Source organism: Rhopalosiphum padi, chromosome 2 (assembly GCF_020882245.1).
Source record: "Rhopalosiphum padi isolate XX-2018 chromosome 2, ASM2088224v1, whole genome shotgun sequence".
Classification (NCBI taxonomy): domain Eukaryota; kingdom Metazoa; phylum Arthropoda; class Insecta; order Hemiptera; family Aphididae; genus Rhopalosiphum; species Rhopalosiphum padi.
In genome coordinates, this window is record NC_083598.1 from 18,517,108 (window position 1) to 18,530,435 (window position 13,328).

Genomic DNA, 13,328 nt, shown 5'->3' on the forward strand with positions numbered 1-13,328 from the left:
CCCGGATCTCCATCATGGAACAAAGAACGATGGCCAAACACGAGTTAAGATCGTTTGAATCTCAATTCGCAATATAATATTAGATAGACGGAATACGGATAATTTTTGACAATGTAATAAAAATAATCATCTCAAGTATCTTTTTTTTTGCAAAATAAACACAGTAAAGTATACACGTAAATATTACGCAGTAGACAACAGTTACATTATGTTATTCCACATAAAAAAAAGACAAAATCAATAAATTATAATTGTTTTCAAGATAATAGTTATTACATAATAATATAGCTAAAAAGACGTACAGTATAAATTATTCTTAATAACTATATATAAAATAAAAACATAATTGTATATAACGTAATAAAATTTGAATTCAACGTACAATATAGATCATCATTAAAATTAAATACCAAACTAAAAACAAATAATTACATTAATTACAATATCTATAAGATATGGAAAATGTGTAACAAAAAAAGTTTTGAACTTCCACTAATCAATAATATGTTTAAGTTTATAATATAAAAAACATTATTTTTGAACTAAATTAAAATTTTAAAACCAAAAAAAGTATAACATTTGTATTACACATAATGTATAAGCAAAAAAAAATATAAATCAATTAAATGTTTATTTTTTTTTTACACGGTTGTTACATAAATTTATTTTAAAATGAATTAGGAGTAACTTATGGTACATAAATAGATTTATATAATAGAAAATTCCAAGTCAAAAAAAAAAAAATTTAAATTTCTTCATCTTCACAATTGTGTAAATATATTTGAAACGCTCTACGTCTGCTAGTACCGTCTTTAGAAAATCCAAACTTGTGATAAGTACCGTCAAGACAAATAGCTGTAACATAAGTTAAATGAAACTATACTAAAATAAAATAATCTATATAATATATAAGCAAACTGTCTAATAGTAGTTTATTTGATTGAAAAAAATGAATTGAAAATCTGGCAAATAGCCAGTTATACATGCCAAGCAACATTAATAAAATGGTCAAAGATACACAATACTGGAAATGACAGCTTTTGCTTAGTCAAAAATCGGAAGTAAAACCCAAATCACAAAACAGGATCACATAATCACACAATAGTAACTATTATATTAAATTTATACGAATAATTCTTGCACTGCCTAATAAATAATTTTTATAAAATAAACAAATTTCTTAATGACTAAAATGTTTTAAATTATTAATATTGAATTGGTGTACTTATATAGATCAACAAAGAATGGTTGTAATTAAAAAAGCATATTAAATAATTATCTAGATATTTAAAAAACTAACAATTTATCCTTACCAGCAACAGTATCTAGAGTCAAAAAAGTACAAATACAGCCCACTTCTGGAGGTACTGTAAAAGTAGCCAAAGCCCATTGTGATTGACAGTAAGAACTGAAAAAACTAAATGGTGATAGACTAGATCGGCGATTTAAGTCAGATTCTATCACTGCAAATATATGAATTGTGCCCTTGTCACTTGAGCAGCATAAAAATTCTGAATTAGGACTGAAGTTTAAGCTGTAAAAACAGATTAAACACAATATTTAATTATATTATGTTTTTATTTTACAAATTGTATCATAGTTTACCATTTTAAAAACTTATATTTAATTATTTAAACAATATAATTCATGATGTTACCATAAGCCCAATTTGAGGGGGCTAGCCCCCCCAAATGGTTTGTATATATCTCAGGGAGCATATACACAGTACATACATGCAAATAATAATAGTCCCCCTCAAATTGTGCCTATGGTTGTTACCTTCAAAAAAATTTTAACAAAAAATTATATACCAGTATAATGTTGCTGTATCTGACCCACGTCTTAGTTCAGCAACTTTGACTTTATGAGAAGTATCCCAGATTCTGATTAAGGTTCCTTTGGAACTTGCACTAGCTATAAGTGTACCGAGTGGATTAATAGCCAAACATGAAATCTCTCCCTGATGAGCATTGAGTATTGCCGGAGCGCTAGAACTTGTTGCTTCTAAATTTGAAACATCCTAAAAAAAAAAGTTACTTTTGTACATAACTTTGTGAAATATAAATTATAATATTATCTATAATTACCATAATATGAATGCTACCGATTTTATTTCCAGGATATGCAATAATTTGCTTTGTAGATGTTTCTAAAGGAGTGATTTCACACAATCCCATCGGGTTTGGACGAGTTTCCAAATTGATTATGTGCTTAACAACTGAAGGAAATGTAAAAACAGATATCTTGTCCATAGTTACAACTATTATTCTAAGTTATAAATTTAAAATAATATCATTGAATATTTCATTAAGAGAATAATAGGTCTATACTAACTTGTTTCTCCTCATTCGTACAGATTTTACACTGGAGGCACAAGTAATTTCCATCACAAATTTTTGCAACAAAGCATCATAGATCAGTACAGTGTTCTGAGAATATTTTGGGTATTTTCCACCAGCAATTATGGCAAAAAGATTTGTTCGATTGAGCATCTCACATTTCGATACACCACCAAAATCTATAAGTCACAACAAATAATGTGGTTTCAATCATAAATGTAGTATAGAAATTCACCAAAGTATTTTGCGTTACTTGACATTGACTTACCGAACTTTTCTCTTGGTGATACAGGTTCAACATTGTAAATTCTTAAGCCAGTTTCAGTACAACAGGCGAAACAAGCTGAAAAATGAAAACAATTTGGGGATTATAGTCAAGTCTAAAAACACTACCTACAGTAGGCAGTAAGTTAAAATGTTTTTTATATACTCACTACGATCTTGATTGAAACTTAAACTGATTATGCCTTTTTCATTCATGTTTTTATAGTTTGAGACCGCCAATAGTCACAGAGACAATATTTATATTAATAGTAATATAATCTTTACACGCACAGTTCGCACCAAGCCCATTCGAATTTCGAAAACTCCTTAAAAAACGAAAATTCTAAAACGCACAAATAACAAAAGAATTCGTCATTAACGTTGGGTACTGTAAATCATGTTATCGTAATCACCGCAATCCATCACGTTCACACGTAATTCAGTAGTATGTAGTTGTTCGGTGGTACTGCGCACGTTTGTAGATAATGTTTACAGCCGTGGTACCGCACTACTGCGCACCTGCAAAGTCTATTGCGTCCATAGACCTAAAAGTAGAATAATAAATAAAATTCTGTGATAATACGTCGTGTTACACAATTTAAATAACCACATTGTCATATTTTCTCTGATACGTTATTTCATTATTTGACATGTTGACAATTTATAAAACAGCCGTCGGTCGTTGTAATATTTTATATTTTTTAAATTATTTTGGTCTTACAAAATTTTATTAAATTGAAATAAACAGCGTGGTATACCATGGCATCTATTTTTTTATACTATCTATTTTCATTAGAATATTATTCATTTTTTCATGTTTAAAATTAAAAATATGCAATTATATAGGCATTATACTTGAGATATGCAAAATAAAAAAAGGGAGAAAGGTAGGTAATTAGTCTGCTATATTGTATTATAGAAGTATAGACTAATCGACTATAGTATATTTACTATATTTTGAATATCAAATGTTTAAATATTTTATAAAAAAAATCATGCTAAATGCCAATGTATCTTTAATATTCTGAAATAGTTATAAATTTATAATAACAGCATTGACAGCTTATGAGGAACTTTGTTTAAACCTTTTTAAAGCTTTATCAACTAACGAAAAAAATTAATTAACGTTTATAAAAAAAAAACTAAAAGAAATTGAAAATCACAAATTATGTCTATAAATAGCTCATTTTTTTTTTTAAATATTTAGTAAATGAAACTGAATAATAAATTAAGAAATAATAATATAATAATTTGGTGCAAATTTTAAGTACCTATTGAAGTATTTAAGATTACTTATTTATTTTTAAATTACAAAAAAATGAGAATAAGTCCCCAAGCCCCCTTGAAATTTTTGCACTTATGACTATAGGTGGCACCAGGCACGTATACAGAAGGGGTCTCTTCCCCGAAATAATTTTGAGTAACGAGGAAAAAATTGTTTATTATGTTGCAGCAGAATTTGTGGCACTATAGTATAAGCCATAAAGAAATAATTATTATAATTATGTGCCCCGGAACTTAGGGCATGGGATACATTGGATACAACTGTATAAGGTCCATTCATGAACTATAAAATGGCACTATAATAGTATAACGGCACCTACTTAATATATTAAAATATTTAAAATATGCTCTGCTTCAACCTCTTATTCTGAAAAGAATGCTATGTTTTTTTTTGTTATTTTTGCATAAATAAATTTTATCTATAATAGTTTTAAATCCGGCGTTCTTTTTGAGACACCCAATACATAAATAAATACAAAATTTCGTTACCTCAGATACTCATCAAAAATATTTGTGGAGTTATACATTTTATAACTACTTACCCTTTTCGCTCAAGAATATTATAGCACTTTTTGACCACATTTTTATAATGCACACTTTGGGAATCGCTTTATTATTTATTTGTGTAAATTAGTTTTACAAAGCCATTTAGCATTACCCTGAGAGTACCACGAGGAGGCGACTTTTATTACTCTCCAAAAATATCTAGTGTATACTATTTTTCAAAAAAAAATTTCTTATATAACAAATATAATTCGCCAAATTATAGTAATAATTTATAATAATTAAATGTCATTGGTAATATATTTTTTTAAATTTATAATATCTACAAATACACAATATATTTTTGAAGAGTAATAAAAGCCGCTTCCTCGTGGTATTCTCTGGCCCTCTGAGTAATGCTAAAAGGCTTTGTAAAACTAATCTATACAAATAAATAATAAAGTGACTCCCAAAGTGTGTATTATAAAAATATGGTCAGGGTCGACCTGGCCAAGGCCAGAGAGCCAGGATTCCTATCTGGGCACTTGTATACACAGTTTGTGTTACCTACCCAAAAATACAGTATAATTGTATAAAATTATTGGGCCCCAGAAAATAATTCCTGTCTGTACCCTCGGGTACCCCAGCCGACCCTGAATATGGTCAAAAAGTGCTAAAATATTCTTGGGCGAAAAGTAAAAAAAGGGAAAGGGAAAGTTTTAAAATATTTGCAGGGCGAAAAGAGTCCCGCCCTATAATTTGTTCTATGAATGTACCGTATGAACTAGTTTCAAGTAGTTAATAGCTAATAAGTTCCTCTTCCTACGAATAATATATTTTAAATTAAGTAGTTACAACAAGTCAACAAAATAAGTAATAGGTATTTAAATTTAAATACCTCACATTATTTTTTTCATAAATATTAAATTTTCTCAAAATTTAAAACTTAAACACAAATCTGTGATTTAACGATAAATTTCTTTTTTTAATTTTAATAAACTAAACTTATCTAGTTAGAATTTAAACTGAATTATAAAAGGTCCAATAAAATAATAACTTAAAGTTGAGAGTTAAATCACCTTATTAATTATTCAAAACTTAATATTAAATGATTTATAAGCTTCTTCTCAAGAGTTAAGAGACTATTATTAGTATCTCATAAAAAAAATGACATACCGAAATTTGAATTTGGTTTTCACCCAAAACATACTTTTTACCAACTCCATAAAGTTTTGGATTTTATTGCTACTGCCCTTGAAACGAAGAATTACTGTTTAGCTGTATTTGTTGACGTTGCACAAGCATTTGATTCGGTCTGGCACATCAGCTTACTATACAAATTAAGAAAAAACATTTACTGCTCCTTTTAGTTATTACTTTCTATTTTTACTTGCATTGAAAACAAGTCCCTTAAAGTTAAGCTTGATTTTAATTATATGTTCTCCAATAATCATGATACCTATACTTGCCAGCGTCTTGCAAGGAATTGAAGGAATCAACATTCAACATTACATATAGGTTATCCGTACATTATTTTTACAGCAGACATACATGTTACTGAAAATACACTTATTGAAACTTACATTGATGATACTGCTATACTAGCTAGTAGCTACCTATCCCGATCCATTCATCTGCAAAATCATCTCAACATGCTATCTCATTGGTGTAATGAAAATAAAAATATATCTATTAACTGAAATGTACCTACTCACATCTCACATTACATTAACATTCAACCCTTAGATCAAAGGACTGTCCTAAAATTAGATTTAATAATTCTATAGTCATTCATTCAAGGAAAGCCAAATACCTCAGCTTATTTATTTACAGTAGTGATGCCCAACTTTATTTGGAGTGCCACTTTGGTAAACAATCATCTCTGAGCGGGTCACCAAATATAAAAGTACAATGATCAGTATATCAACAAATGAAAAAAAAATTGATTTATAAATTTGTGACGGCCCACAAAGAATACCTTCGCGGGTTAGGCACCACTGATTTACAGGATACTCGATGGGGATCTTATCTTAAAAGCAAAAGGAAATAATTTTAACATTCATCTATATCTAATTCTAATAAGAGCACTTATCCTTAATAGGACCAACATGGATATCTCAATCTCAAAGCGTTTACTGTTAAACCAAAATTTCCTACAACCAATTTAGTCATACGGAATTGTTCCCTGGGGTACTGAAAGAGTCAAATCTCAAGACAATACAAGCTTTTCAATTAATTTTTTTCTGTATGGTAACTTAAGCTTCCTCTATCAAAAAGAATGAAACAATTTTCTATCTAAAACTTTATTTTAATTATCTTATTTTCCAAAGATACTTAAAATTGCTTACAGTTAATCCAACCAGACATCTTAATCTCCTCTCAAATTTACGTAATGACGTAATGTCGTAATGTACATATAATTTAGAACTACTATCATTGAGTATATATATATATATACTCAATGGTACTATATAATTACTCATGTGTTGATTGTTGACAAATAATGTAAAAAAAATAAATAAACCGTTGTAAATATTATAGGAACTAAATAATTATTTTTTTTATTTCTATTATCTTTTGTGAAATTCTTATTTACAATAAGTATATTATACTTAGATTTAAAAATCAAAGCTTGAATTTATAATTGTATGAAATACTTATTTTTAATTATAAATTAATAATCACCATGTTAAAACCAGTTTACAATAAATATAAAATTATTACGAAAAAACTAAAAAAATACACAATTTAAAATTTAAATGTTCATTAATAAACAAATATGTACATGTTTTGAAAAAGATACATATTATTTTTTTTTTGTTTTTGTTTTTAATACTGATCCAGATCCTGCAAATGGCTTAAATTCATCTTGATTTTCATTCTGAAATGTAAAATATTAATATAGTTAATATAACTCATATTATAAAAATTTTTAAAAATATATTAAATAGTAAATTGATTTATTTTATTGGTAAAAAATACTATAAATTCAACACTCAAAAATGTTTGTTTGTATACTCAATTTTACTAAAGAGTAACAGTCCATCAGAGACTGATTTCACATTTATATGTTATACACCAAATCCATGTTTAGATAAGTTGTTGTAGGTGGTAGTATCATTAGTAACATACTGACAACAACTATGTACTTATATAATATTATATTCATTGACATGACAGTCTAACATAAAATAGATAATAGAATATAGATATAGTAAGACCTCGCTAGCAAAACTTGTATGGGATCAGGGTTTGTAGAAGTATTGAAGGCTACACCAAAAAATAAAACAACTTGATATTAATACAAAAATTTATGTATGTATGTATGTATGTATGCAGTGTCAGATTGGCTAGATATTAGCCTACCGAGTTTTAGAATTTCTAATGTTTGATTACAACTACAGCTACTATACGGTTTAAAAAATTCAAATCAATCATATTTTCTACCAATATTTGTACTAATTTATCACAAAAATAAAAAAAATCCAACAAAACAGTCAAAACCAGCCTGCCAAGTTTTATTTGGTAGTTCGCCAGACCAATCCATCCCTATAGGTATGTATGTAATATGTATGATTTTATTTTTTAATTTGTATCTTTTTTGTCACTTTTGTTTCATTATTATAATATCAGGTGTATTAAGTCAAATTTAATAATGACTCATATATATCAGAAAGAGGAAGGAAAAGACAGTGTCGGATTATTCAGGTTGTTGGACTAGTAAGGTCTTACTGTATTAACATATTGAAATATACACAAGTAATTACCTCTTTGTCATTAATAACAGGACGGATGTTCCTTAAGAATTGTATAGTTCCTAAGGTATAATTATAATCTGGAATACCTCTTTGGTATGCTGCTTTAACTTGATTCAGTAGATCATCAGTATTTTCTTTCTTTTTTTTACCATCTAATCTATTGCCTGAGCCTTTGAAAGCTATGAAACCAGTTGGTTCTGGCATTAAATCAGCAGGATCAACCATCATCTCTTCTGTAGCTATTTTTTTTTCATGTATAGGCTCTTGATAACCCACTGGAGCAGCAAATTCAACATTCATATCACATTCAATGATACTAACAGCATTGCCTGGTTTGGTTTCTAACACACACATTTCATATATTTTTTGATTGTACTTTATTGCTATTACATCACCAGTAGTCAGACAAGCAAAATTACGCAAGCAATTTTCTAAAACAGCCTTTGGGTTAGTAATATCTAAGAATTCAGAATTTTGAGGTTGAAACTTTGAAAAGGTGGCTACTTCTAAAGAAACACTTTCCACTTGCACCATATCTCCTTCATCTAGTAATAAGTTTTTCATCATCTAAATAAAATACAGTTGTAAGATTACAAGAGGATTACAATAACTGTAAAACAAATCTAATTAAAATTCTAAAAAAATAAAAAAAATGAATGTCTTGCCATACTAAAAAATATCTTGTAAATAAAGACAATCAACAATTTTTAATGCTCATATACAATTTTAGAAAAATATTTTTTCTTAAACTTCTTGTAGTGGGGGTTATTTTAAGTTAAAATAATAAATTCTTATTTAGTTTAAAAGATTTTAAATTTTGAATTTTTCATAGAATTATAGATTACCTTCGTTAATCTTAACTATTTAGTTTATACTAATGATTCATGCATTGCAAGTAGATTTAACATGAATTTAAAAAAAATCAATATTATGAGTATCAGCTTATGCTTATTAATTATTATGTATTAAATATTATCAATACCCAATAAGGAATATATATTTTTTCTTCGTCTGCGATAAACTCCAATACACCACAGTGCGTTTGTCTGTTGCTTCTTTTGTTGGTAAGCTTGAACAACATTGGATAATTGATATTTAATCGGGTCAATGTGTTCAGAGCAGATGGAGGCATTATAACTGAAACCTTTGTGTTAAGAAAAAAATAGTAAACACAAATGGAATAAAGTGGCTTTTACTTTTTCCACCACGTTCAACATCTTCTCGTTCGCTGCCTGGAAGCATTGACACTGACCAACATCTGTATGACGTGTTAAATGGTCGTAGTATGTCATTGAATAAACTCAGAGAAAACTGAAACATAATGTAATAATTTAAACAAAGTTTTGAGCTCGAACAGTAACAGAAAATTAGAGGCTTTATCACCATTGTATTTTCAAAGTTGATTATTGTAGACGTATGTTACGGACTTCCAAATGAAAGTGTGAATAGTGACTACCGAATAGTTATTTATTACAGCAATATTATAGTAAGTGATTAGTAAAATAATAGTATAAGGGATTCAAATGTTATTGTAAATACTAAATTGTGAATTGTGTTGTATGACGACGATAAAAATAAACATTTTAAATTACATAGGTATAATGCAAAGTCACAAAATGATAATAACTACTGTTATCCAGATCATGATAAAGAAACCGTGTACTAACCATATTATAATTTATGTCTACTATGGTACCAGGGGTACGAAACTCCGTGCGTTGGCCGAATCAGGCAGTTGTGACCTTGAACACGGTCTCCAGATGGGCGTGGCATACGTTATCAATTAAATATATCATATCAATATCACAATATCATTTGTACCATTTTGTAGTTTTTGTACAATACGAATACGACAATATTGTTTATTAATTTTACCAAGATTTATGTTTATGTATTAAGATTTAAAATTTACTCTAATGAAAAAATATTACAATACTTAAATTAATGACTAGTGTAATAATAGGTAATTGGATTTGGAATAAAATACTAGGCTTAAAGAACAAACACATTGGAAATTTCGTAAGAATATATTTAATTTATTCAATGAAAAATAATATATTACATTAAAAGAATACATACATTTTATTATAACAATACTAAATGGCTCGCTGTAATAAAAGAATACATCGATTTTATTATTTTTCATATGATCACAGTTGTTAGTCCTAAAAAGAACTGTTTAAGTAAAGTATTCGCTTTCTGAATCAATATAATAAAAGACTATTCAATTTTATTATTTGTTACATGACCAGAGGTTAGTCCTAAAAAGAACTGTTTAAGTCCTAAAAAGAACTGTTTAAGTCCTAAAAAGAACTGGTTAAGTAAAGTATTCGCTTTCTGAATCAATATAATAAAAGACTATTCAATTTTATTATTTGTTACATGACCAGAGGTTAGTCCTAAAAAGAACTGGTTAAGTAAAGTATTCGCTTTCTGAATCAATATAATAAAAGACTATTCAATTTTATTATTTGTTACATGACCAGAGGTTAGTCCTAAAAAGAACAATTTTAGTGAAATGTATTTGGCTAATAATACTGAAATTACTATTAATTTGTTACACATTCGTTGGTTATGAATCATTATAGGCATAAACAAAAATGAATTAATATCAACAGCTGGTTTTTTTTTTTTAAATTCAGTATTTATAAATTTGAAAGAATTTGAACTTTTCTGTTCATTTTACCAGTACGTAATGCTTGAGATTTCTTGTTGGTTCTATTTAATGAGTTATATATTCGAAATCTTAAGAATAAGTTAATTAAGAAGTCTTTAGGAAAATTATCACACGGATGATAGAAAAAAATTGTATTTAAAATTAAATCTTTAAGAGTCTTACCCACGTTGGGCTGAGGAGCTAATGAAATGAAATGTCTATCAAAAACTTGATTAATTTGAAAAATATACTGATAAAAAGTAGAATCGGGCATCATTAAATTACCAAATAATAAAGAAGGATTTGCTTCATATGATTTAAAATGGGAATAAAATGTTTCACTGGATAACGAAGTAGTTGCTTGTGCAAAACTTAAACAAGTTGTACATTGATGAACTTTTAAACATTGCCCAATTAAGTAACCACAAATATATGTCAAAGCATTCTGTTCAGGTATATTAATTTGTTTGTAATTATTAATGTTTGCAATAGGTAATGGAATTTGAATAGGATTTTTTTCAGGGAAAAGTACTTTAATTTCACTTATAGGAGTTTTTTCAAGAGTGAGTAAGACATCATCTAAATCTTGAATACAGTTAGCACCTTCAGAGTGCTCAAAATAATCAAGACAAAAAAGTTTTTTAAAAGTTCTTTTAAACTGAATACATGTAGGATTTATGCAATTTCCATTTTGAATTCTTACAGTTCCAAAAAAATTTTCTAATTTGTCCTGATTTAACCTATTAGTACATATTGAATCTATTTCAGAATCACTGCTATTAGTTAAATTTTGATGAAGACGATTTAATCCAGCGATTGATATTAACCAGCCATTAATAAATTTTATATTATAGTGTCTAGCTATATTGACCCACTCATTTTTTACAGCATCAAATTTTTGAATTTCTAAATTTTCAAAATAATTAAACATTAAATTTAAAAAATCTTTCTGATAAGAAGAGTTTGAAAATGGCAATGAATAACGTTTTGATCCATCATGATTAGAAACTTCGGTAGAATTGGGGCGGGAATTAAATATATCAAACAGTTTATCCATGGAATCTATGAAATCAATTGTATCGAAAGCACTATGTGGCAATTCATTACAAGAAACTAGGGTAGTCATCCCTGCAACCACTGTATGACTAAAAACATGACATGCAAATTTGACTTTCATTTTTTGAAAACTATTAGGATTTAAATGAACATCTGTTAATTTAGGTGCCAATTGATGTTGTTTACTTTTATCAAAATCATAAAAATTTGTAAGATGAATTTTTTCTGCTATTTTGTTTTGAGATTTGAAACGGTAATTGAAAAAGTTATTTCTAGTTGCCTTTAATAAATGAGGTGGGTCAAACATGTAAACAATTTCTTTGTCTCCAACATTAAAGTAAGGGGTCTGGGGGGTAATGCTTTGTTGATCTGCAAAGCGCTTAAAATTTGAGCCTAAATCAGAAATCATTGCTACTACATTAAAAGAAATATTGGACAACTTTTGAATAGTTTGGAAGATTATATTTTGCAGATCATATCCAGTACAAGTAGAAGCGACAAAAAAATAGCCTATAGGTTGTTTCCAAGAACTATGTAGACCACTGATCATAATGACCATAACTGATTTAGTAACATCGCAAGTTTTAATGAATCCTGTATTGTGAAAACCTATTATTTCATCTTTTTTGAAATCAAAGAAAAGAAAAGATTTAAGTGACATTTCATCTACACACAAGACACATTCTTTAGCCTTTGCTGTCATGGAGTTTGCTTTTACTGCTAGAACTTTGAACAAAAATTCATTCAAACCAGGATTAATTTCCCAATTCTCTGTAGTTTTTTGCAAAGTTCTAACAGATGGCAAACTCCAGGATTTCCGAAGAAATCTATAAACTTTAGGACCCATAAAATGTATCATGAGTGCAAACTGTTTTGTCTCATAAGAAAACCTATGCCCACGGGGATCTTGCAATGTTAGTTTGGACTGTACTTTAACAAAATTAGCAAAACCTTTATTTAGAAACTTGTCGCACATTAAATGAAAATACTCTAATGTTGAAGACTTTTTTTCTTGGTCAGAACAATGCTTTTTAAGTGCACGATATTTTTTATGAAGATCATTATATTTATTCTTTTGGATAATTAGCAGTTTGTTAAGTTTTACCTTTCGTGGTGTGTTCCTGGACAAATCTTTATGTGTTTGTGTTGTACACGTTGAAGTGTTCCCTGATGAATAAGTTAATGATCTCGATGTAGAGCTTTTAGGAGTTGAACAAAATATGTCAGATATATTTGACCAATTGATTGACGATAGAGATTCACTATTAATGTCAGCAGAATAGGCCATTGTTCCTGAAGTACTAGGAATGGACTCCTCAGGGATTGTTTCTAAACAATCAGTTTGTTTCAACTCCACATCAGACCAGCTAAATACAGAAGGCACAGCGTTATTATTCAACCGACCATTACTGTTGAAATCTGTTTTGACAAAGTGCTCTGAGCATAGTCTATAAGTAGGTTTACAAATGTTTGGACTCTTTTCTGTTA

General features: G+C 28.3%; 2 protein-coding genes across 3 annotated transcripts; both read right to left on the reverse strand.

The window, feature by feature from the left end:
• Nucleotides 1-117: 117 nt before the first annotated feature.
• On the reverse strand, nucleotides 118-3,106 carry LOC132919672 (WD repeat domain phosphoinositide-interacting protein 4-like). Its single transcript, XM_060981445.1, has 7 exons — nucleotides 2,774-3,106; nucleotides 2,608-2,682; nucleotides 2,335-2,518; nucleotides 2,088-2,268; nucleotides 1,812-2,020; nucleotides 1,314-1,534; nucleotides 118-855 (listed from the first exon to the last, which is right to left on the reverse strand). Exons 1-7 carry the CDS (start codon nucleotides 2,817-2,819, stop codon nucleotides 746-748), a joined length of 1,026 nt encoding a protein of 341 aa, XP_060837428.1. The 5' UTR covers nucleotides 2,820-3,106; the 3' UTR covers nucleotides 118-745.
• Nucleotides 3,107-6,903: 3,797 nt separating this feature from the next.
• LOC132923412 (ubiquitin recognition factor in ER-associated degradation protein 1-like) lies at nucleotides 6,904-9,775 on the reverse strand. Of its 2 annotated transcripts, XM_060987394.1 has the most exons (5): nucleotides 9,512-9,775; nucleotides 9,325-9,439; nucleotides 9,111-9,265; nucleotides 8,138-8,695; nucleotides 6,904-7,251 (listed from the first exon to the last, which is right to left on the reverse strand). In XM_060987394.1, the coding sequence occupies exons 1-5, from the start codon at nucleotides 9,512-9,514 to the stop codon at nucleotides 7,177-7,179; spliced, it is 906 nt and encodes a 301-aa protein (XP_060843377.1). In that variant the 5' UTR covers nucleotides 9,515-9,775; the 3' UTR covers nucleotides 6,904-7,176. The 2 variants fall into 2 exon arrangements, with proteins under 2 accessions (XP_060843377.1, XP_060843376.1); XM_060987393.1 differs by lacking the exon at nucleotides 9,512-9,775 and having other exon boundaries at nucleotides 9,325-9,448.
• Between the last annotated feature and the right edge of the window lie 3,553 nt (nucleotides 9,776-13,328).